Consider the following 21,623-nt stretch of genomic DNA (forward strand, 5'->3'; position numbering starts at 1 on the left):
AGAAAGTAACATATATTTTCCCCAACATCCCTAATAGTTATATGTATCTATTATTCAAAATCTAAATGCAGAGAGAGATTGCGCTGATATATGCATAATGGTTTGATTATAGTGGTATTTATGCTTTTTCACAAAAGAGTGATTAGTCAAGAAAAAAAATTATATTTTCCACATATAGTAAAAAATATCAAATATATATGATAAATACCAATAAATCAATGAGATTAATGTAAAGATTAAAACAATCAATTCAATGACAACATATTCTTTGAATTATTCATGCTTCAGATTTATGAAAAATCATTCATTAATATGAATAAATTCATTTATTTGCATGTATTCATTCATCTATACCAACAAATCAATGAGATTAATGTAAGGATTAAAGCAATGAATTCAATGGTAACATTCATTGAAATATTGATGTTTCAAATTTATGAAAAATATTTTATTGACATGTATTCAGTCATTTATACTAAAAAATCAATTATATTAATCTATCTAGAAGAGAAATATTGCATGAAGATAAAAAATTAAAAAAAAAGTTTCACGTTTTTAAAATTCTCTAATAAACAATTCAATACTTCAAAGGACAAATGACATCAATACTATGACCTAACATGGAAGCTCACAAGGAGCAATGTAGGACATTTCTCTCCTATGTTCTAATGATGTAACCGTTTTTTCCTTTAGTAGAGATAGGGATCCCAAATATGATGTGTTACACAATAAACGATTTGCTTTATTTTTGTCTTAAATGCAAGTAAGCCCAATAAAATCCACGCATTACTTGACACATCATGTCATATTTGGGATACCAAAAATTTGAGATTCCTATATTTATGTTTTTGTCTTTAGTGCGATAAAGATGATAGCCGACGCGATTGTAGGCCAATGACGCCGGCAGTTGTAGGGCTTTCTTCCAAGACAACTTGATACCCATCGGCCCAGCTTTCCATTCCTGGGGCCATGAGTTGCCAAAAAAGCCCACCAACCAATGGGCCCCGACTTCTGGCACTCGTGTATATTGCATTGTACACCTCCCCATAATAGGCATCCCTCTTCTGTAATGTGTATCCAGGGAACCTTGAATTCTTTCCAAACTCCCCTATCACCAATGGTTTCTTGAGCAGAGAAGCAGAGTCTTGGATATGGGCCTGGATCCAGTTATCCAAAAAAGCAGCTTGGGCCGCCGCAGTGGAATTTGGTAACCTGCAGCCGTTCATAACTTCTAGTTTGAAAAGAACATGGAGACCGAAATATATTTATAAACCCAGAACGAACGGGGAAGAAGAGACACTTAAGATTAATGATAGAGCAAAAGGATGTAAAATTAAGAAGACTAGATTACCATCCTTCTGGATAAAAGTGAATGGTGGCAAAATCGATGTGTTTGACTTGATTGTTGGATATGAAATCAGTACCGAAATCAGCTGTATTGGGATTGTACTGCTTCCTTGTGTTGGGTGAATTGCATCTTATATGTCTTTGTCTATTTTATGTTGTACTGTTATGTCTTTTACTTTAAGGGCATTGTTGTCTTTACCTTAAGTCAGTCTTCTTGTAGTGTGCCCTAGCTTTTGTGAATCGTAACTTGGTTGGCAGACATATATGTCTGAGAAAAATATGTTGAAAGAAAACCTAGCTTCTGCTTGGTAGTGTTGATCATATATGCTGTAGTTTTATTCTGTATTCTGAAACTATCAGTGGTATCGGAGCAGGCCAGACCTGGATCTGAAAGCTTATTAGAAAATCGTGTTTTACAATGGCGTCTTCCAGCGATCGTGGAATTTCTTTTCTGCCGATCTTTGATGGGAAAGATTATCCGTCCTGGAAAGTAAAGATGAGGACTTTTCTGATGTCAGAAGGTCTCTGGAGTATCGTTGCACATGGTTACAAGGAGATTGAGGACGAAAGTAGTCTCAAGGATTCTGAGTTGAAGGACTTGGAGAGTAAGCGACTGGCAAATGCGAAGGCCTTGTCCAGGCTGCAAAATGGAGTAAGTGCCAGTATATTTCCACGTATCATTCGTACTTCTTTTGCGAAAGAAGCTTGGGACATTATTGCTAAAGAATTTGAAGGTGATGGAAAAACCGTTGTTATCAAGCTACAAAATTTGAGGAGGGAGTTTGAGAATCTCAGAATGGCAGAAGCAGATTGTGTGAAGGACTACTATGATAAAGTAATTAGCTTGGTCAACCAAATGAGAACCCTAGGAGAGGATGTCTCTGATGAAAAATTGGTACAAAAGATGCTTATTAGTCTTCCTGAGAGGTACGATGTTGTAGTTACTGCTATTGAAGAATCCAAGGACTTGTCTGTACTGAAACCAGAAGAACTTGTGGGGTCCCTTGAAGCACATGAACATAGAAGGTCAAGAAGAGGTGAACAGACTCAGTCTTTAGAGTCAGCCTTTCAAGCAAAGGCATCTTTCAGAGAAGAGATCAGCAAAGGAAAGCAATCGAATTGGAAAGGTACAGAAAGAGGTATGACTTCTGAATCAAGTTCTAAAACTGTATGTGATGTGTGTAAAAGAGTGGGCCATCTTGCTGCTGATTGTTGGCACAAAGGGAAGCCTCAATGTCACCATTGTAAAAGGTTTGGTCATATCCAAAAGAACTGTAGACTGAAACAAGAAAATACTGCCAACTTTGTGAATTTTAGTGAACCACCTGAAGAGAATTTATTTTACACAACACAAGTGGGTATGCAGAGTAAAGCTGATGTCTGGTTTATAGACAGTGGTTGTAGCAACCACATGACAGGAAATGCCTCATTCTTTGACACTCTTGACTTATCTTTCACTACTAAGATCACCTTGGGTAATGGGACTGTTGTTCATGCTACTGGAAAGGGTAAAGTTAAGATTCAGTCTGAGTTTGGGTTGAAGACCATTTGTGATGTTCTACTTGTTCCAGCACTAAGTCATAATCTGCTTAGTGTTGGTCAAATGATTGAGAGAGGATATACATTGATTTTTGGGGATGGTAAATGTCAAATTCTGGACAGTGAAGGCAAGATTTTGATGGTGGTTCGGATGCAAGGACGGAGGAACTTCCTAGTGGATTTCCAAACTAAAGAAGAAGTTGCACTACAGGCAAATGCCGAGCAAAACCACAGTAGCAGCCTCTGGCATAAGAGGCTTGGACACTTGAACTCCAACAGCATGCAATTACTTCAAAAGAAAAGGATGGTGATTGGGTTGCCAACCAACTTTGATAAGTTTGGTATGTGCGAGAATTGCATTATGGGCAAGCAGCATCGAAGTCCTTTTCCCAAGCAAGCTAATTGGAGAGCTAAAGAAGTGTTGGAACTGATACACACTGACTTGTGTGGTCCCATGCAAACTGAGTCATTTAACCAAGGTAGATATTTTCTAACCTTCATAGATGATTACTCAAGAATGATTTGGGTATTTTTTTTGAAAGACAAGTCCCAGACATTTAATGTATTTAAGCAGTTTAAGGCCTTCGTGGAGAAACAAAGTGGGAAGAAAATAAAGAAGATCAGAAGTGACAGAGGTGGTGAATACACCTCAGCAGTTTTTGAGCAATTCTGTGTAGATGAAGGGATTTGGAAGCAATTAACTGCAGGGTATAGTCCACAGCAGAATGGAGTGGCAGAGAGGAAGAATAGAACCATAGTGGAAATGGCAAGAACTATGTTAACAGAGAAGAAATTACCAAATGTATTCTGGGCAGAGGCTGTAAATACAGCAGTCTACATATTGAATTTGTGTCCTACTAAAGCCAATCCTGACAAGAATCCAATAGAGATCTGGTGTGGTATAAAAGCTGCTGTAGATCATCTTAAAGTTTTTGGCTGCATCTGTTATATTCACATACCAACTGAGAAAAGAACTAAGCTTGATAAGAAAAGCACAAAGTGTATCTTTGTGGGTTACAGCTCAAATTCAAAAACCTATAGAGTGTATGATGTCGAAAATGAGAAGTTGCTGGTGAGTAGAGATGTTGTATTTGATGAACAAGCTGCCTGGACCTGGAATGAAGAAACTAGTCAAGCTAGTTTTGAATCTGAAACAGAAGTAGAAACTGCCACAAATTCACCTCAAATTGAAGAAGAAGAATGTCACCAAGAAACCTTTCAGCATCACAGTGAAGAAGAAGATGAAGAAGATATAGATTCTCCACCTCCTAGGATGAGGAGCTTACAGGATATCTATCAAACTGCTAACTTGGCAGTTAAGGAACCTGAGAACTTCACTGAGGCCAAAGAAGATCCTGTTTGGTGGAAGGCAATGCAAGAGGAAATGCACATGATTGAGAAGAATAACACATGGGAGCTAGTGAGTAAACCTCAAGACAGAGAAGTTGTTGGAGTTAAATGGATCTATAAAATAAAACTACAACCTGATGGTAGTGTCAAGAAGTTTAAAGCTCGTTTAGTGGCTAAGGGGTTCACTCAGCAACCAGGAGTTGATTTTCATGAAACTTTTGCCCCTGTAGCCAGGCTTGAGACAATCAGAATTTTACTGTCCATTGCTGCCCAACTGAAGTGGAAAATTTACCAACTTGATGTCAAGTCTGCATTTCTCAATGGCATTCTTGAGGAGGAAGTGTATGTTGCACAACCAGAAGGCTTCTTGAAGCATGGGGGAGAGGATAAAGTGTATAAGCTCAGGAAAGCTCTATATGGACTAAAACAGTCTCCTAGAGCTTGGTACTCAGAGATTGACAAATTCTTTCAACTCAGAGGGTTACAAAGGAGCAAAAGTGAAGGGACATTGTATACTATGAAGAAGGGTGAATCAATTCTTGTTGTCTCCATATATGTGGATGATCTTATTATAACTGGCAGTGATGAACAAATCATTCAAGAACTCAAAAGGAGCTTGATGAGTACTTATGAGATGACTGATTTGGGTTTACTAAATTTCTTTTTGGGGATTGAAGTGGAACAATCTGAGAGAGGAATCTTCATATCTCAGGAAGCTTACGCAAAAAATGTGTTGAAGAAATTTAATATGGTGGAATCCAATCCTGTAACTATTCCTCTGGTAGTGAGTGAGAAACTTCAAAAGAAAAATGTAGTTGAAGAAGTTGATGCTAGTGTTTACAGGAGCTTGATGGGAAGCTTGCTATACTTGTCTAACACTAGGCCTGATATCATGTTTTCAGCAAGTTTATTATCTAGATTTATGCAGGAACCAAAGCAAGTACATCTTGGAGCTGCTAAGAGGGTCCTCAGATACCTTCAAGGCACTCTAGATTATGGCATTATGTATGAAGCTGGCAAGGAGCTGAATCTGCATGGTTTTTGTGATAGTGATTGGGGTGGATCACCTTTTGACCTGAAGAGTACGTCTGGCATGGTGTTCAGCATGGGAACTGGGATGTGCACCTGGAGTTCAAAGAAACAGAAGTGTACTGCTCTCTCATCTACTGAAGCAGAGTATGTATCAGCATGTAGGGCTTCTACTCAAGTCATCTGGATCAGGAAAATTCTAGAGGATATGGGATTTCCTCAAAGTAAGCCCACTGAAGTGTTCTGCGACAATAAGTCAGCAATGGCAATTGCTAAAAACCCAGTTGAACATAAATTGACAAAACACATTGCCATTAAGTATCAATTTGTCAGAGAGGTAGTTGAAGCTGGAACTGTGGACCTGAAGTATTGTAGAACTGATGAACAAGTGGCTGATATCATGACTAAGGCTTTACCTAGAGACAAGTTCAACTATCTAAGGAGCTGCCTTGGGATGGTAGCCAAGATACAATTCAGGGGGAGTGTTGGGTGAATTGCATCTTATATGTCTTTGTCTATTTTATGTTGTACTGTTATGTCTTTTAAGGGCATTGTTGTCTTTACCTTAAGTCAGTCTTCTTGTAGTGTGCCCTAGCTTTTGTGAATCGTAACTTGGTTGGCAGACATATATGTCTGAGAAAAATATGTTGAAAGAAAACCTAGCTTCTGCTTGGTAGTGTTGATCATATATGCTGTAGTTTTATTCTGTATTCTGAAACTATCACCTTGAAGGTACTGAATTTCCATAAAATCCTTCTAACCCTATATCCAGGAGATGGTTTTGATCAATGGACTTTAAGTATGCAGCCATTTCTTCCACCCAGCTCTGTAAAAATAATAGTGTATTTGTTTAGGTATATGTGTGTGTGTGTGGCATGTGAATGAAATATTATTAATGAATAATTAAGAAGATAGGTAGAGAGACCAGAATTTGCTTTCCGGAGAAGTCAGTGGTGCTGCGAGGTTCATTGATGAGCTCCCAAGCAAAGATGGTTGGATCATCTTTATATGCAACCCTAGTTATTGTGTTTATTCTTGTGAGCACAGTCTGCAAATCATGAGAAGACAATGTGTAATTATGATTCAAATAAATAGGTTTTCTTTTAATTATTTCATATAACTCGTTATATAGTTTCCTTTCAATGTTACTTATTTTTTTTTTTGAAATGGCTTTCAATGTTACTTATTGAGTTACTACTTCATGTTTTTGTGGGGCAAAATTATTCTTTCTTTTGGTTGTGTAAAAGGTGTAGAGACATCTCAAAGGGAATTTGCCACTTAGGCTAACAATTCTCTCAACAAGAGTCATTCGTTGAGATAGTGAACTTGACCACAATAACTCTTAACATAAGTGAGAGGTTTTGAGTTCAAGTCTCATGGGTGTTTCTATTATCGCAATTTGAGAGATGAGCCCTTGCTCAACCCAACGTGTGCGAGTGTCACCCCGCTTTATCTTCCCGCACCGGGCCTCAGTCTAGTTTTCAATTAGTACATGGGGTTACGGGGTCTTCCATGTGATTTGGGATTTATCAGTTAGTTGTCTGGTGGACAATTAGGTTTAGGTTGGTTCCACGTTATCAAAAAAAGCATGTCTCATCAAGCCTATCATTAATATTCATTAGACCATAAGTCATATGCTCATAAATTGAAAATCCAACCCCAAATATATCAAGGATATTGTCCGTTTTGGGATAGGGCCCTTTTCATGAGCCGTCGCCAATGATCTTTAGGCCCCGAAAACTAAACTTCATTTAGGGTTAAGAAAATATTACATACCTTGACATGGTTTTTGTAGTATTGTTTGACAACTGCGTTTGTGTAAAAATCATCTTCGTCTCTCACTTTCTGTCCACGCTCCTTTGCCCACTGAACATATTGTGCTTTGCCACCACGATCTCTCCAGTTATTCACCAAACACAGTCTCACATATATCCCATATTTCTTAGCTTCTGCAATCATGAAGTCCAATCCCTGTAATATATAACAACATACTATTTGTAAAACAGGACTGATCTCACAGACAAACAGATTATAGAGCAATAAAAGACAGAACAATCAAAATAAAGAAAGAAGAAGAACACAAGGTTTACGTGATTCGGCAAGAGTGTCTATGCCCACGGAGTCTATGAGAATTCCAATAGTACAATTGAACTAGGGTTTCCACCATCTTTGAAAGTAAAAGTTTTACTACTAGAAGAACTGACCTTGAACATGTTTTCGTTGTACACTCCGGGAGAAGACTGAAGAGAATTGTAACCACCATCGTTGAAAGCCCAAGTTCTGGCAACATTCATGCCATACTTTGATGCTTGTTGAAAGGTGGTGGAGACCTTGGTCCTGGCCGACGGGTCGCTTGCCATCATCATCAACCAGTACGCGTTGAAGCCATTCAAATACATAGTCTTACCGTTCTTCATAAAATGGACTCCATTTGTTTTCACAAAATTGCTGATGTCCGCTTGAGACTCGCAGATCAATCCATGCTGTAACAAGAGAACAAGAAAAGCCAAGAAACTAACACATATTTTCCCCAACATCCTAATAATTGTATAAATCTAATATCCAGAGAGAAAATCTGCTGATATATGAATAATGGTCTGATTACGGTACATATTTATAGTTTTTCACAAAGGGGTGATTAGTATCAATGAAAAATTATGTTTTCCACAAATAGTAGAAAATATCAAATATGATCCATTAATTCCATACGTTTATAGTGTATTCTATATATCTAATATTTTATATATATATATATATATATATCTAATATTCAAAATCAATTAATGCGAGAGAGAGTCTGATGATATATGAATAATGGTCTTATTATACTAAATATTTATGCATTTTTCACAAAGGAGTGATCAGTCAGTGAAAAATTATGTTTTCCACATCTATATAGTAGAAAATATCAAATATTATTGACTTGGAAAGATTACAACACTTTCCAATTTTTCCACACGTTGTTGAAGACATATTAAGTTTTCCATAAAAAAAAAATTTTAATTACTTGAATATCTTAATTGGAAGATTGAAAATTTGAAGGAAAAAAAATGTATTCAGAGTCTTCAGCTCAACTCAGATGACTGAGCTTGACAAGTTCGCTGATGGGCCTTGCTAGGCCTTAAATAGTCGGATTTTCACATTCCAAGTTCCGATTCAATTGGCCCGGTTATTGGATTGTTGGCAATCAAATATTCAATCAAGGGTCTAATATTTGAGAAATTTTATTTGCACACCATGTAACTACTACCTTTACACCACCTACTCCAATCGTATAAATGTACACTAAAATTTTATAAGTTTTCACTCAAAATTTAATGAATAGATCAAAATGTCCTTTATTTGTAAAATATGAAATAAGAAGTTATTAAGTTTACACCACTAATAAACAAAACCCACAACCCTCCATTTTCGTCTTTTTTCATTTTCCCAATTCAGTTACATGGATTATGCTATAGGTTATACGTTTGTAAACATACTTGAGTGACGGAGATTGCATGAACCAGGTTCCTTTTTTTGTTAAAAAAAGGATAATCGGGATGGTCGTGTTAATTATTGATAATAAAATTGGAATGATGGTGTTGATTATTGTGAACAAAATCAGGATGGTTGTGCTGAATTGTTTTCACTTAAGGGCATATTAAACATTTCATATAAGAATATAGATGTAAAAGTGATGTAAACTTAACCCATTATTATTGTGTAAATAAAATTTTCCATAATATTTTGATATTTTCCTGGAATTGGCGCGCACTCCAAAATTCTGCAATTTGAAATACAACCGAGAGAAAGCACCAGAAGCAAATGATCACACGACTCACAAATTCACACCCCTCGTTCTCTCAACAAGAGTCGGAGAAGCAAAATCACTTCGATCCAATTCGAGGTAGGTATTTCCGTGCCTGTTTCTTTCAGTAGTTTTGATTCGCTAAGCACGATCGCTATTTACGCGTCGATGGCATTACTTGATCAAATTAGATGTCTATTTAGCTAGAAGAATATGTTCTCTTATGATTTGTGATTCAGTCGAACGGGGATGCCATCCGTTGCCATTCTCGTTATTGTCTCTCAGAGTTCTCGATCATCTACGCTTCTTGTTGAATTTCGATTTCATATGTTTTGTTTCCGGCTGCTATTGCTGTTGAAGTAGGTATCTGTCGCTAACTGAAAATAGTCTCTGAAAAAGTCAATGTATATGTTTAGGGTTAGGAAGAAATCATCACATGCTTCACTCGAAGCTATTACTTCTTTTACGTATTTTCTAGTTTTCTTTCTGATTTTGCACCATATTGGACTTGGTGGCTGTTTCTGGCGAGGCATTAGTATCATCATTGTTTCTATTAACATTATCACAGATTTGTGAAATTTTTATCTTATAATTTGATTTGCTTTACTGTCAGAAGAACTGCTAAAGGCAAGATTTCGTTGTCATTCTTGTTTGTATTTGTTATTTTGTGCAAAACTGAAGCAACCATCATGTTACAGTAGTTTCTCTCTCTTTCAGACCATATTGTGATTATCTTTTGCTGTATTTTGATCATGTTCTAATCATTGTTGATTTGGAGATGGATTCCTATTTCCTAATCTTTTTATGTAATTCAAATCTGTTAATATCGACAATTGTTACGACATTGAAATGTGTTGCCCTTGTTGTAGGCTCCAAATAATCATTTAAATGGAAAGCGAAGGGACTTATCATAGGAAACGGATGAAATTATCTGTATGTTTGTGTTCATTCTTACATCTTCCAAGGTTTAACAATTCTGAAGAAATCCAAATTTTACGTTCCACAATCTGATTGTCCTTAGTTTCAGATGCCAGAGAAGGAAGGGGATGCAGGAGATGAAGCTGGTCTAGAGATTGTTGAGAAAGAAAATATTGAGACAAACATAATGGGAGAGATGGAAGTTAAAATTGCCAACATTCACGAGAAGATAGAGAACTTCACTCAGCTGGTACTCGTTTTCAATAATATGCAATGTTTATTTCGTAAATCTTACTTGAAAAGGTCTATGGAAGAGACATCCATGAATTTCTGTTTAGACTTTAGACAACATTGTCCTAAAATCTTTTGAATCTGGCATGGTTTAGTTGAACAGTGATCACATTTTAAATAGTCTGAAGTGACGATTCATATGCTTGCAATGTCATCTTTGTGGTATTATGGTCATGCTTATTGAAATTGTCACTCGTCAAGCTTTTCTGTAATTCATTCAGGTATCTGAGCTTCTGGAATCAGGGAAACTTATGTTCAAGGAACTCAGCAATGAATTTGAAGAGAGGTTGATTATGTGAGTTGTCAAATTGAAATTTAGCATTTGAATGACTCTGGTTATGGCTGCCTGATGTCTCATAGTAGAAATTACAACTCCAGGATACACAAGGAGCAAGTAGAAAAATGGCAGGAGGATATCAAAGAACTGCAGTTTCTTGATGCTTCAAATGAGGAGGCTAATAGCATTCTTATTAATGCTCAATGTTTACTCCAAAACCCTCGCATTGAATCTTGAAGGTAAAATAATACTATGACCTCATAATTTAAATTTTGAATAGTCAAATTTTTCTGTCCACAAGCTCATTACATGATAGTATGATACAAGTATCTTCAATTGCATGTTTGGTGAACATCTGCTCATTTGCTTCCCTCCATTGCGTGTGCACCCTCTGTGTGATTCTCAAAGGAAACTGAGTCGAAGAGATATGGCTGCTTCTAAGTCACATATCAGGGTCTTGAGCTTTCCTAAAACTTAATAATTGGCATTTGACCAAGTTGTAAACAGAAAATTCAGCTGAAGAGGGCTAAGCAGATTGAGCAGTTTGTCTTCTTGAATTATGCTATCTTATGGAAAGCACTTAAATGTCAAATTGCGTTCTGTATGATAAGAATTAGACGATGAATATGTCATATCAGTTAGATTGAAAATAAATTTTAAGATTGCCGAGCCGATAAACAAGTAAGAAATATCAAATTGTGCTCTACCTTTGAGTTTTGAACATGCATAGCTCCTTTTGCAGCCAAGCTTTGACTTTGGCTTCGGCTTAGCTTTGATACTCATAAGTTGACACAGGAGGCTTAATGAGGGAAGTCTATGTTACTTACTCTGTTTCAGATTAATTTGTTTCGTGGCCGTATATCATAGACATAAAGTTCTAATCAAGATAGTTTTGGACCTTCGGTAACTGATATTCAGCATTGGCGCAATTTGATGGACACTATGGGAAACTGACACCTAAATAGTTACATACTGGTTCTATCAGATTCATGGATAAAGAACCGATGACTTTCTTTCCTTTGCTACTGAACAGGAGTGTTTATTTTTACTGCGATGGATATTTCACTTATAAGATAGATTACTGGAAATTTTGACTCGAAGCATTTGCTTCCTGTTAAACATGTTTTCTTCAAAATACTGATAGGGATGAACTAAAAGAATGCCGGTACATTTTATGTACAATCAGAGAAAGCATTTTTTTTAGCAAATGCAATTGATTTCAACATGATATCTACACTTGAAGAAATCTTGAAGCCTCTGATCTTTTTACCATTTTACATGCTTCTCACATTCTTTAAGACACCACTTAAAATGTCGTGTGCTTACATTATCCCTTTGCCTCTATTTGTGCCATTTTAGAAATTTCTCTTGCCAATATAGCAGGCTCATTGTATTTTCATATCATGATAACACTCTCACCGAAAGAGCCAAAGTTGTCATGAAAAGCAGTAGAGTTGAGCAATAAAAAGGAGGAAAAAGAAATTAAGCTTTTCATGGTCAAAACTCAAAAGCATTGTTTACAAGAAAATTTGGGTGATATTTTACATTTGATGTGGTTCAGAGAAAAGGACGTGAGGGCCATGGGAAGGAAGAAAAACAGAGTAAATGGGATGTGAGTGACGACTGTGACGTGAAGGCACCACCAAGTCCCGCCCCCACTCAAAGCACGTACACTTTATTGTCTGGATTGGATCCTAATTAGAGTGGGTTGCACACTTATTTGGGTATGCAGTTGTTAGTTACAGGTTTAGTGATATTTGTACAGCAGGTGCTTTGCGGCCTCTTTTTGCTTTCCTTTTTCTATTAGTGACCAATCATAAGATAGGAATGACTTTTATCTGTGTGAAGCTGAAGTAATTCAATTGGTTTATACTTACCACAAAAAAAAACACAATTGGTTTATGTGAATTATTATGTCATTGTATCTGGCAGGAGATTCAAAGTTCAATAGAGGGACTTTGTGGGGGGTGGGAGGAGGCATGTCATGTACTGTGTCCACTAAACCAGCTGCTAGTATAGCATAGTAAGTCCTATGTAAATTACATTCTGGTTTTTGTCAGCTTCTACTTTTCTCTGACCCTTACACAGTAACTACTCATTACAATGAAAATTCCTTACCCACACAGAATTCTAATTTCTCATTTGTCAAATCATATTTACAGACTGAACTCGAATTCCTTTAGAAGTTTAGAGGGCCCTCCTTCATTGACTGCATGCATAAAGATAACACAAATAGAGGCAATGTCAAATAGCAATGTGCCAATGTCCCCCTTCCCCTTTGCCTTAGTTGTGTCACTGCTGACATGGGAACTCACTATGACTAGCATCACCCATGTGCCTTTTGCATGGAAATTGCAGAAGACATGCCATGATATATGGCTACCCTACCCATGTCAGAAGCTTAATTCTTCACATGCCAAAGCTGACTTAGAGTTTATATCCTATTCATCTAAATTCTCATTTTCTTGACAAGCAAGTTGTAGCTAGTTGCATGCATGTGGTTGGTTCTTTAAAATAATCCAGTTACATTTATTTTATGCTCTTTGTATTGGCTTTTGCTCAGCTAAATTCTTCTATAAGTTTGTTTATTGTTAATTATTAGTTATTAAGTCATTGTCAATCATTTATTTCCCAACAAACTAAACGACCTTATTATATTTTATTGTATGTTTGGCAAGTTGCACTTCAACTGTACTATAACGTATCCCGGCCCCTTATTGACTTATAGAACAAGTAAACGAATCTCTTTTGGAGTTGAATTTACATGAAATGTATAAATACAAATTGAAACACATCAAGGATATTGTCCGTTTTGAGCTTTAGGCTATGAGCCTTCACGAATTTGTTCTTCTGTGTTATCGCCATTGACTCTTAGATCCAAAAAAAATGTCACTTGTGTGATAATGACAAGACTTTACTTACATATTACTCGGTTGGGTTGTGTTATTATAATGTAGAATATAATCTTGACATGAAAATCCGAGGTTATCTAGCTCACAATTGTGTGATATTGACACCTTAACAGATTTGAGTAATAAGATGGCAGTACTTTCAATGGGCATTATGAACGAGGGTAAACCACAATGATAAACATAAAAACGAAATCAAAACATTAATCATTAGAAAATGTTCATTTACTTTAGATATTTGTACTGAAAATTGTCGAGGAAAGCATTACCATCACAGAACAGAATTTAAAACTAAAATGCTAGTACAACTAACGGGTGTATATTTAGATTTTTTATGCAAGAAAATGTAGACTAGTGATTGTTTTTGTAATTTCATGATTATGTAATGATATTAGTCAACAAGGTGTACAAATTACTTTTGCATTGCAAATCCAGTTGATGATTAATAATAATAATAACATAATATAATATATCAACAGCCAAGACTTTAGCAATGACTATAAATAGCCAAACAATACGCTATCTTCATCACCAAATAAAAAAAAAAAAGAGAATGGAAAGTGTCTTTGCATTCACAAGTGTTTTAGTGTTAACTTTGGTGCTTCTTTCTGCCAAACTTAGTCCCGTCTCATCGGCTTGGCTACAAGCCCATGCAACCTTTTATGGTGGAAGTGATGCCTCCGGTACAATGGGTAAGTTGTTCTTTCCCTACTTTCCACACAAACGAAACTGCAATACAGGATAACATTACATTATGTACAAATATTCACTGTTTCTATATATCTGATAAGATAATTACTCAATTGGTACTGGCCTTGCAGGGGGTGCTTGTGGATATGGGAATCTCTACACCGATGGTTATGGTATAAAAACTGCAGCATTGAGCACCGCTTTGTTCAACGATGGCAAATCATGTGGTGGGTGCTATCAGATAACTTGTGATGCAACCAAAGTGCCCCAATGGTGTCTTAGGGGGAGGTCCATTACAATCACGGCCACAAATTTCTGCCCACCAAATTATAATCTTCCTAGCAATAATGGAGGTTGGTGCAACCCTCCACGACCACACTTCGACATGTCTCAACCTGCATTTCTAACTATTGCCCAGTACAGGGCTGGAATCGTACCGATTCTCTATAGAAAGTATGTTTCTCTAAGCTTGTACGGTATAACTATATGGTAACTAGATGGTTTTATAATAATGTCTAGTTTGGTTTTATCAGGGTTGGATGCAACAGAAGTGGGGGCTTGAGATTTACCATAAATGGAAGGAACTACTTTGAGCTGGTGTTGATATCAAATGTAGGTGGAGTTGGTGAGATTGCTGAAGTATGGATCAAAGGGTCCAGAATGAGGAACTGGGAAATAATGTCAAGGAACTGGGGTGCTAACTGGCAAAGCTTAAGCTATCTCAATGGCCAGAGCTTGTCGTTCAGAGTACAAACAAGTAATGGAAGGATTAGCACAGCTCTCAATGTGGTGCCATCCAATTGGCAATTTGGCCAGTCTTTCAAAAGCAATGCTCAATTCTAGATCAATGATGCTAGTATTGTTTACATTTCTCATATCTAGTTTTCTGCAGTGTTGTTTCTGAGATTTGTTTTCGATTTCTGATACTGTATTTCAAGATGTTTTTGTTAACGTGGTCGTGGCTAGGCATCTTGCCATGACAGCCCACCAAAGTATCAATGGAACATGTAGACCAGAAGAGCCAAAATATTTACAGCTCTATGGTATTGTAATAATATACAATATTGCTTTCAATTTTCAAAATGACGTAAATCTAACAATTTGAAATACTAACCTTGGTCAACCATGTACGGCTCATCTTTGAGTTAGTAGATATGCCCCTCCACATGCAATCGTACGATCCTGAGTCATCTGAGATGAATAAAGAAATAATGCAATGCACCATCTTCTATAACTCGTTTACCAGCAAATTTCACAATATCATCTCAACTGCGGTGCAAGCCAAAAAAAAATATTTTTGAAACCAGCTCTAAAGATTTTTCAAATTGGCCAATGTAGGCCATAATTCAATTGAATTATGTGCTAGTTATCTAACTAGCAAACATCCCACATCCCAATAGTTCAAATAATGGATCAACTTGCAAACGATCAATCCCAAGCAACATCTATTTGGAAAAAAATCCCAGAGAAAATCTATCCATTTTGAACATAAATTGGCAACATTTTTAAGGAGACCCATATTTTACTCAGCACATTGAGACCTTGCGAGTTACCATGGTGTTTGGGGAGAGGGGGGCAATCCAAACCTCGAGGATCTATCCCAGGAGCCAAAGCCAAGCGCCAAGCAGTTACATCAATAAAAATGGCACTATTTTCCATGCAAATCAAATTAGGCTATTGCCTATTGGCGTACCTTGAGATACTTGGTCTTTGAAATCAATTTGAGAAAGAATGTTATCCAATAACATTGGAGGCGCACATCCCCATTGAAAAGTATTAAGGAGAAGGCTCAAGCAGAAACGATAGTTGTATGTTGCTATTGGCACAGATAAAATCCTGGAAACTATTCAGATTTCCAAGAAGAACTATGTGCGATTTCAAACAAAATCTTAATCTCAACTTTTATTACACCAAGATATAAGTAAAATCAAATGAGAATCATTGGTGGCAAGAGCAGAATCAGAATTTAAATTTTAAACATTAGAATGTATACCTTTTACATCAAAGGGATTACTTGTAACAAACATTGCTGAAAATACATTTTGCACTGCTAATTACAAAAGCTGCAGATGAAAAGAATATGGATAGTAGAACAAAGCACAAAATTGACTAACCACAATATCAGAAGTTGGAGCATAAGCACATGTTACCTATCTGCGCATTACCCTATGTCGCTCTCGTTTGCGGAAGCACTCCAGCTTGCTTCCGCTTGAACTCATCTGTTGCAGCTGGCCGAATCTGTGTTATTATCAGATGTTTCAGGCCCTACACCATTATCTTGAGAAACTTTGTTCTTGTACAGCTTGGGGTGATCTGCAAATTTCTCATCCATAGTCAACAAAATTAGCGGGAACACACTGCAAAACTGAAAGGTTGGAGAAAAGGAAAATAGATAAAAGGAAGCCTAAAGACTAAAATGATTTCACTAAACCATTGGAAAAGAATGACCAAATAGAATGTGTCATCATATCCAAGTCCATGTTTAAAACCGGACTATCAGCAATTTCAATCATAGTCAAAACAAAGAATCGTAACATTATACATGTTTATTTAAAATTTCAGACTACGAGTAAAACCCAAATTCCACAACATTAGTTCATAGTCAATTTGCACCAAGATCAGTGAGAAAACAAAATGCAACTACATATATAAGTTCCATCTAAAACACAAGAAAAAATGTTTCAACGGAGAGCCCAGTCTATCCATTTTCCCCCCAAGATAGAATAGTCGGAGAAACACCAGTCAACAGGACAGAAGAACCACAGAGTTCCTTCTCCGTCCTCAAGTCTGATCTTTAAATCATTGAAGTAAACATAAGATAGACAAGTATTCCAGACAAACACAACCTTGACTTCCCAATCTATACTGTCATTCGGGAAACTGAAAATTAAACAATTCAAAAGTTGAAAGGGGAAAAAGATTAGTATCAAACCTCTCCTAAGTTTCTCTGTGTAGTCCCTGCCATGATGGAAAAAATCTGCGCTATAACTTGCAGGGAAGCTAAAATCTAATTTTGACCAACCAACAAGCCTCCTCTCTTGAAGAAGCTTTTGGCTGCCTCCATTTCCTCAATATTTTCTAACTTATATCTGCAAACATGGAAGCAATCAATAATATAAGAAATTCTTTTTTGTCTTCTTCTTCTATATGTGTATGAGGATCTTGATTGTTAGTTTAGTTTTGATTCGATTTTATTACTTAGGATATTTGGAAATATTTGATCCAAGGTAGAGAAGCCTCCCAACACAGACAAGACGAGCTGGAAAACGCAAGTAGGAGATTTTAAGAGAGGACTAATTACATGTTGGGATCTCCAACCATGACAGCATTTTCTTGAACGAAAGCATCCTGCAGAACCAGCTCCTCCTTCTCCCCGTCAGCTGCTTCGCTCTTTGCAGTCGGTTCAGCCACAGCGCCGCCGCTTTGCAGCTTTGGGATCTCAGGGACCCCTAATTTCCGCTCTCTCTGTTTCTGAAAGAATTTCAGCTCTTTCAACATCGTTATGTTCCATTCATGGGCTTCATAAGCAATTGCAAAAGCAAAAAACTACAATCGTTATGGAAATTACGATGCAGACGATAGAGTCTACTTCATACCTCCACTCTTCTTCGTCTTCGTTTTTGGCATCGTTCACGCCTTCTGCCTTTTCGATTATCCTTTCCCTGAAGTTCTTCTGCGACATCGGATTCGATTGCTAGGGTTAAGTGTGTCGATTGGTAAATTGAATTGAATTGTAGGCGGGAATGACAATTTTATCGGAACCGCAAGGGTTTTTCGCCCAAAATCAGTCCAGCCCAATTAGACCGAATTTTGGGCCCCTCCCCAGCCCAAAAAACATTTTTTAAACGCTTAACATCATATAAGTTTATACTTTCAGAAGCATTACATGTTCATAATTTTGATATCCATAATTATTCAGAATCTAGGTGACATAAGGAAAAATATGAGAGACCATTTTATGCGCCTAAACTCGGGACTTAACAAAAACTCTCATAAGAGGTTGGTCATATGCCTAATCACACCAAACTTGTATGATCAGCCTGAAGAACTGAATGTAATATGGAAATATCCTACCAAAAAAGCATCAAAATGCATGTATAAACAAAAATGAAAAATCTCGCTCTTAAATTAGGTTTGTTTTAGTCCCGAAATAGAAGTAATCATGCAGACATGAGTTCTTTGGATCTCCCACGCCATGAAGTATGATCTCTACTTCTTTGGAGCAAGCTTGGACCTGATCTTTTGAACTTCTTTAGAACCAATGTGGAATGCTTTTGTCAAAACATTGTCAGGCACTGCTGGAGTAGCTGTAAACAGAGTAACTGCAATTGATTGAGTACCAGGTAACTGGCTATTGAAAGCTGAAATCACTGAAGCAGCCTTGTCCCCATTGTTCTTCTGAAAATGTACCAAACCTCTCGGAAACGCGAATACATCGCCTTTGGTGATCGTTCTCGCGATCAGCTTGTTTGCGGTGGTGATGAATCCTACATCCAAGGTACCTTCGAGCACGTATATTATTTCGGTGGCACGAGGGTGTGTGTGGGGTGGGTTTAAGCCATCAGGTGCATAGTCGATGCGCGAGAGAGATACGCCTAATGTGTTGAGTCCAGGAATTTTCCCAACATTGGCTCCTGTTACAATTGAGCCTACTGAGTTGTTGATTTGTCCTGGCTTTGCTAGACCATCATAGAAGAAATCAGCTTCTGTGACATTTGCTTCGTCTTTGCACGCGAACCCATTGACCTTGATTCCTGCACAAAGGCTCAAGTTAGAGTTTGACTTAAAACTTGTTTATTACAATGGCTCTAAGATAGCTCGGCTTGTTCATTAACGGCTTCGTTTGGTAGAGTTTATAAACAGTGAAAAATAAGCTAACTTATAAGTTTTGAAATAAGTTATCAAGGTGGTTGGTGAAATTTATGGCCAACGATAGCTTATAAGCGTGAAAAAATATGTTATGTTTAGTTTAAAAGAATAAAAACTACACAAAAATATGAGAACCATATAAATCATTGATAATTTAAAAAATTTTATAATATTATCTTAATAAAAGAAAAGGAAAAAAAAAACTCAGAATAACTTGAATTTTTTTTAAGAACTTATAAGCTAGCGTGTCGAGATTGTTTGGTCCAGTATCTCCCGCGAGCTTATAAATCTCCAAAATAGGCTGTACCAAACAGCCTACAAACAAAACTTAATCGAACCGGATCAGCAAAATGTAGTATACCTGAAGATAGGTTGGCGACGCATAGATCTTGAAGCATATCAGGGTCGTTCGCCAGCGCACCAGAGATAGCAGTAATGAAGAGTATACATGCCACAACTTTGACAGCCATTTTTACAGTAAGAAAAGAAGACAAGGTTCTGCTTTGGATCTGGGAATACGAGGGTCAATGCCAGCTAGTGCTATATATACATATACTTTCAAACAGGGAAAAAAAATGGATCTGGAAGTGATTGGTATGTAAATTATGAAGCAGAAAAGAGGGCTTTGGCTTTAATACAAAGCAATTAATGAGCACACCTAACTGACTCCCACTTGACCAATTTAAGTTTAGGGCTCTGGTTAGAGAGACTAGTAGATCATCTTACACATGGCAGAGAGGGTTTGGTTCAATAAAAGAGTCGAAAGAGATTGAAAAACATGAGTTGATGATATGGAACAACAAATTAACGTTAACACATGCAGATGGGACGATTGAGATGGGGATTTCTCTACTTACTGGATGGAGGAACTCTACAATTCGACGAGTTTGAAATTCGCATCTAACAAGGCAGAAATAATATGACATGCATAGTGATGTGGTATAAAAAATTTTGGTAGAGTGATGTGGCACATCTCCTAAACTGTTGGATGCGAATTTCAGAACTCATTGCATGTCCCCCAAATCCTATGCTACCTGCCTACCTTGCTTTTATGTATCTTGTGTTCATTCACCAACTTTTTTTCTCTTTTTTTTAAATTAAATTATTCCTTGAAGCTTTTTACCAAAAGAAACTACTTGAATAATTTTATGAACAAACAAATAAAATGGTTTGGTAGCCTTTGCTGTTTTGGTGGTTGAATAACTCTATTCTATATATATACATATATATACATATATATATAATAGAACTTCAGTAGATTCAAACATAAACTTGGATGACAAGAAAGATCAAATCAATTTCTTTTACAGGACATGTGTACTGTAATAGTTACAATTGGAGAAAGAATTACATAATAGAAGCAGTTTACACAGTTGTAATCGTATGAGAAGAAGTCAAAATTGACAAAAAAAAACTGTATGAGAAAAAAAAAGAATGATGGAACGGTCAAAGGGGAAGAAATCAATTCCTTTTCAGCAGGCCATCTTAATTCACAACACCGCAATACTTCCTGATTTCACCTTGTTTGCCTGTGAGGACCTCAATGGAGCCCATATGCACCATTGCCTTAGCAAATTTGTTGGCCCAGGTTGAACCATGCTTTGCATTGTTCACCACCATTCCTCTTGTGGAAGGACTAGCCATCAGTGTCTGGTCTGAGGTCAATACTCCGCGGTGGTGCTTCAACTCCATGTAATACTTATTGTCCAGACGAATAGGCGTAGGATCAAGCGGCACGGTTTGATCTCTGGCAGCTCCTGGAGGACACTTGTTTTTCAACATAGCTGCAAATCTAGGATCCAATGAAGGATCTTGTTTATGAGTTGCATTGAAGGCGTAGAGCCGGTTCGAGAATGAAGTGCAGTGTGAAACACCAACAGAATGTGCTCCTGATAATGTCACCATCTCATCGACTGACATCCCTTTCCGCGCAAAATTTTGAATAATTTCTTCAGCATTGAAGAAGGGAGGAGGTAAATTTTGTGTTACTTCATCTAGAATGGAGACACGCCCGTCTCGACGTCCCGCTGGAACAGCATAGTTTAGTCCTCCAACGTTGTAAGTACTGTCCCTAGCAGCAAAAGCAATAATGTCTGCACAAGACACAGTTTGTGGACATACTGCCTCAATCTGGGCTTTGGCTTCATCAATTACCTCAAAACCTGTCAAGCTTGGATTGTTAGCGGGATGGTCTCTTTCAGCTTGATTTCCTGATATGGACTTTAGCAGCACAGAACCATCACAACCCTGCAACACCAAAATTAGCCGATGAAATTTAGCAACGATTAGGCATAGAATAACCGGTTGAAATGGTGATATGTATGTACTTACCCTGACAAAGCAGTCATGGAAATGCATCCTTATAAGGCCAGCAGCAAAGCCTGGGTTGCGGGACAAGGCTTTATTAACTGTTTTTCGAACAATTGATTCCGCGGCTGGACAAGATGATTTATAGAAACCAACTCTAAGTGCTGATGAAGATGCAGTACCCAATGTGGAGACCAAAAGCAAGAAAACCATGCAAGGGAGCAGCATTGATTCAATGTTGGACTTAAAGCTACTGCTAGAACTCATTTTACTTACTTACAAGGCAAAGGAGGAGAGAGTTTGAAATGTA

General features: G+C 37.3%; 5 protein-coding genes and 1 long non-coding RNA gene across 8 annotated transcripts; 2 read left to right on the plus strand and 4 right to left on the minus strand.

Annotated features, from left to right (window-relative positions):
- Positions 1–5,986: 5,986 nt before the first annotated feature.
- On the minus strand, positions 5,987–7,802 carry LOC119981957 (mannan endo-1,4-beta-mannosidase 4-like). The gene is made up of 4 exons (XM_038825096.1): positions 7,470–7,802; positions 7,042–7,236; positions 6,191–6,313; positions 5,987–6,091 (listed from the first exon to the last, which is right to left on the minus strand). Exons 1-4 carry the CDS (start codon positions 7,800–7,802, stop codon positions 5,987–5,989), a joined length of 756 nt encoding a protein of 251 aa, XP_038681024.1.
- Positions 7,803–9,021: 1,219 nt separating this feature from the next.
- Positions 9,022–13,402, plus strand: LOC119982080. 2 transcript variants are annotated; one of them, XM_038825263.1, is made up of 6 exons: positions 9,022–9,151; positions 9,922–9,985; positions 10,080–10,220; positions 10,483–10,556; positions 10,640–10,777; positions 12,471–13,402. In XM_038825263.1, exons 2-5 carry the CDS (start codon positions 9,941–9,943, stop codon positions 10,773–10,775), a joined length of 396 nt encoding a protein of 131 aa, XP_038681191.1. In that variant the 5' UTR covers positions 9,022–9,151; positions 9,922–9,940; the 3' UTR covers positions 10,776–10,777; positions 12,471–13,402. The 2 variants fall into 2 exon arrangements, with proteins under 2 accessions (XP_038681191.1, XP_038681193.1); XM_038825265.1 differs by lacking the exon at positions 9,922–9,985 and having other exon boundaries at positions 9,030–9,151.
- Positions 13,403–13,912: 510 nt separating this feature from the next.
- On the plus strand, positions 13,913–15,041 carry LOC119982079 (putative expansin-A17). The gene is made up of 3 exons (XM_038825262.1): positions 13,913–14,139; positions 14,269–14,590; positions 14,671–15,041. The coding sequence occupies exons 1-3, from the start codon at positions 13,941–13,943 to the stop codon at positions 14,978–14,980; spliced, it is 831 nt and encodes a 276-aa protein (XP_038681190.1). The 5' UTR covers positions 13,913–13,940; the 3' UTR covers positions 14,981–15,041.
- Positions 14,045–17,854, minus strand: LOC119982081. Of its 2 annotated transcripts, none has more exons than XR_005464268.1 (5): positions 17,734–17,854; positions 17,439–17,608; positions 17,070–17,226; positions 15,252–16,502; positions 14,045–14,176 (listed from the first exon to the last, which is right to left on the minus strand). It is a non-coding gene; the product is annotated as an uncharacterized LOC119982081 (long non-coding RNA). The 2 variants fall into 2 exon arrangements; XR_005464269.1 differs by having other exon boundaries at positions 17,336–17,608.
- A 437-nt stretch (positions 17,855–18,291) lies between these two features.
- LOC119983060 (germin-like protein 5-1) lies at positions 18,292–19,599 on the minus strand. The gene is made up of 2 exons (XM_038826718.1): positions 19,368–19,599; positions 18,292–18,891 (listed from the first exon to the last, which is right to left on the minus strand). Exons 1-2 carry the CDS (start codon positions 19,474–19,476, stop codon positions 18,347–18,349), a joined length of 654 nt encoding a protein of 217 aa, XP_038682646.1. The 5' UTR covers positions 19,477–19,599; the 3' UTR covers positions 18,292–18,346.
- An 809-nt stretch (positions 19,600–20,408) lies between these two features.
- LOC119983135 (peroxidase 5-like) lies at positions 20,409–21,623 on the minus strand. The gene is made up of 2 exons (XM_038826816.1): positions 21,338–21,623; positions 20,409–21,253 (listed from the first exon to the last, which is right to left on the minus strand). Exons 1-2 carry the CDS (start codon positions 21,578–21,580, stop codon positions 20,492–20,494), a joined length of 1,005 nt encoding a protein of 334 aa, XP_038682744.1. The 5' UTR covers positions 21,581–21,623; the 3' UTR covers positions 20,409–20,491.

Source organism: Tripterygium wilfordii, chromosome 17 (assembly GCF_013401445.1).
Source record: "Tripterygium wilfordii isolate XIE 37 chromosome 17, ASM1340144v1, whole genome shotgun sequence".
NCBI lineage: Eukaryota > Viridiplantae > Streptophyta > Magnoliopsida > Celastrales > Celastraceae > Tripterygium > Tripterygium wilfordii.

Coding starts and splice junctions, on each gene's coding strand:
- LOC119982079 (XM_038825262.1), top strand. CDS start 13,941: ATGACTATAAATAGCCAAACAATACGCTATCTTCATCACCAAATAAAA. Junction 14,140..14,268: donor TGATGCCTCCGGTACAATGG/GTAAGTTGTTCT, acceptor CTGGCCTTGCAG/GGGGTGCTTGTGGATATGGG. Junction 14,591..14,670: donor GTACCGATTCTCTATAGAAA/GTATGTTTCTCT, acceptor TGGTTTTATCAG/GGTTGGATGCAACAGAAGTG.
- LOC119983135 (XM_038826816.1), bottom strand. CDS start 21,580: ATGAGTTCTAGCAGTAGCTTTAAGTCCAACATTGAATCAATGCTGCTC. Junction 21,254..21,337: donor TCCATGACTGCTTTGTCAGG/GTAAGTACATAC, acceptor TTGGTGTTGCAG/GGTTGTGATGGTTCTGTGCT.
- LOC119982080 (XM_038825263.1), top strand. CDS start 9,941: ATGGAAAGCGAAGGGACTTATCATAGGAAACGGATGAAATTATCT. Junction 10,221..10,482: donor TAGAGAACTTCACTCAGCTG/GTACTCGTTTTC, acceptor TAATTCATTCAG/GTATCTGAGCTTCTGGAATC. Junction 10,557..10,639: donor TTTGAAGAGAGGTTGATTAT/GTGAGTTGTCAA, acceptor TTACAACTCCAG/GATACACAAGGAGCAAGTAG.
- LOC119981957 (XM_038825096.1), bottom strand. CDS start 7,802: ATGTTGGGGAAAATATGTGTTAGTTTCTTGGCTTTTCTTGTTCTCTTG. Junction 6,314..7,041: donor ACTACAAAAACCATGTCAAG/GTATGTAATATT, acceptor CATGATTTGCAG/ACTGTGCTCACAAGAATAAA. Junction 6,092..6,190: donor TCTCCGGAAAGCAAATTCTG/GTCTCTCTACCT, acceptor TTATTTTTACAG/AGCTGGGTGGAAGAAATGGC.
- LOC119983060 (XM_038826718.1), bottom strand. CDS start 19,476: ATGGCTGTCAAAGTTGTGGCATGTATACTCTTCATTACTGCTATCTCT. Junction 18,892..19,367: donor CGTCGCCAACCTATCTTCAG/GTATACTACATT, acceptor GCCTTTGTGCAG/GAATCAAGGTCAATGGGTTC.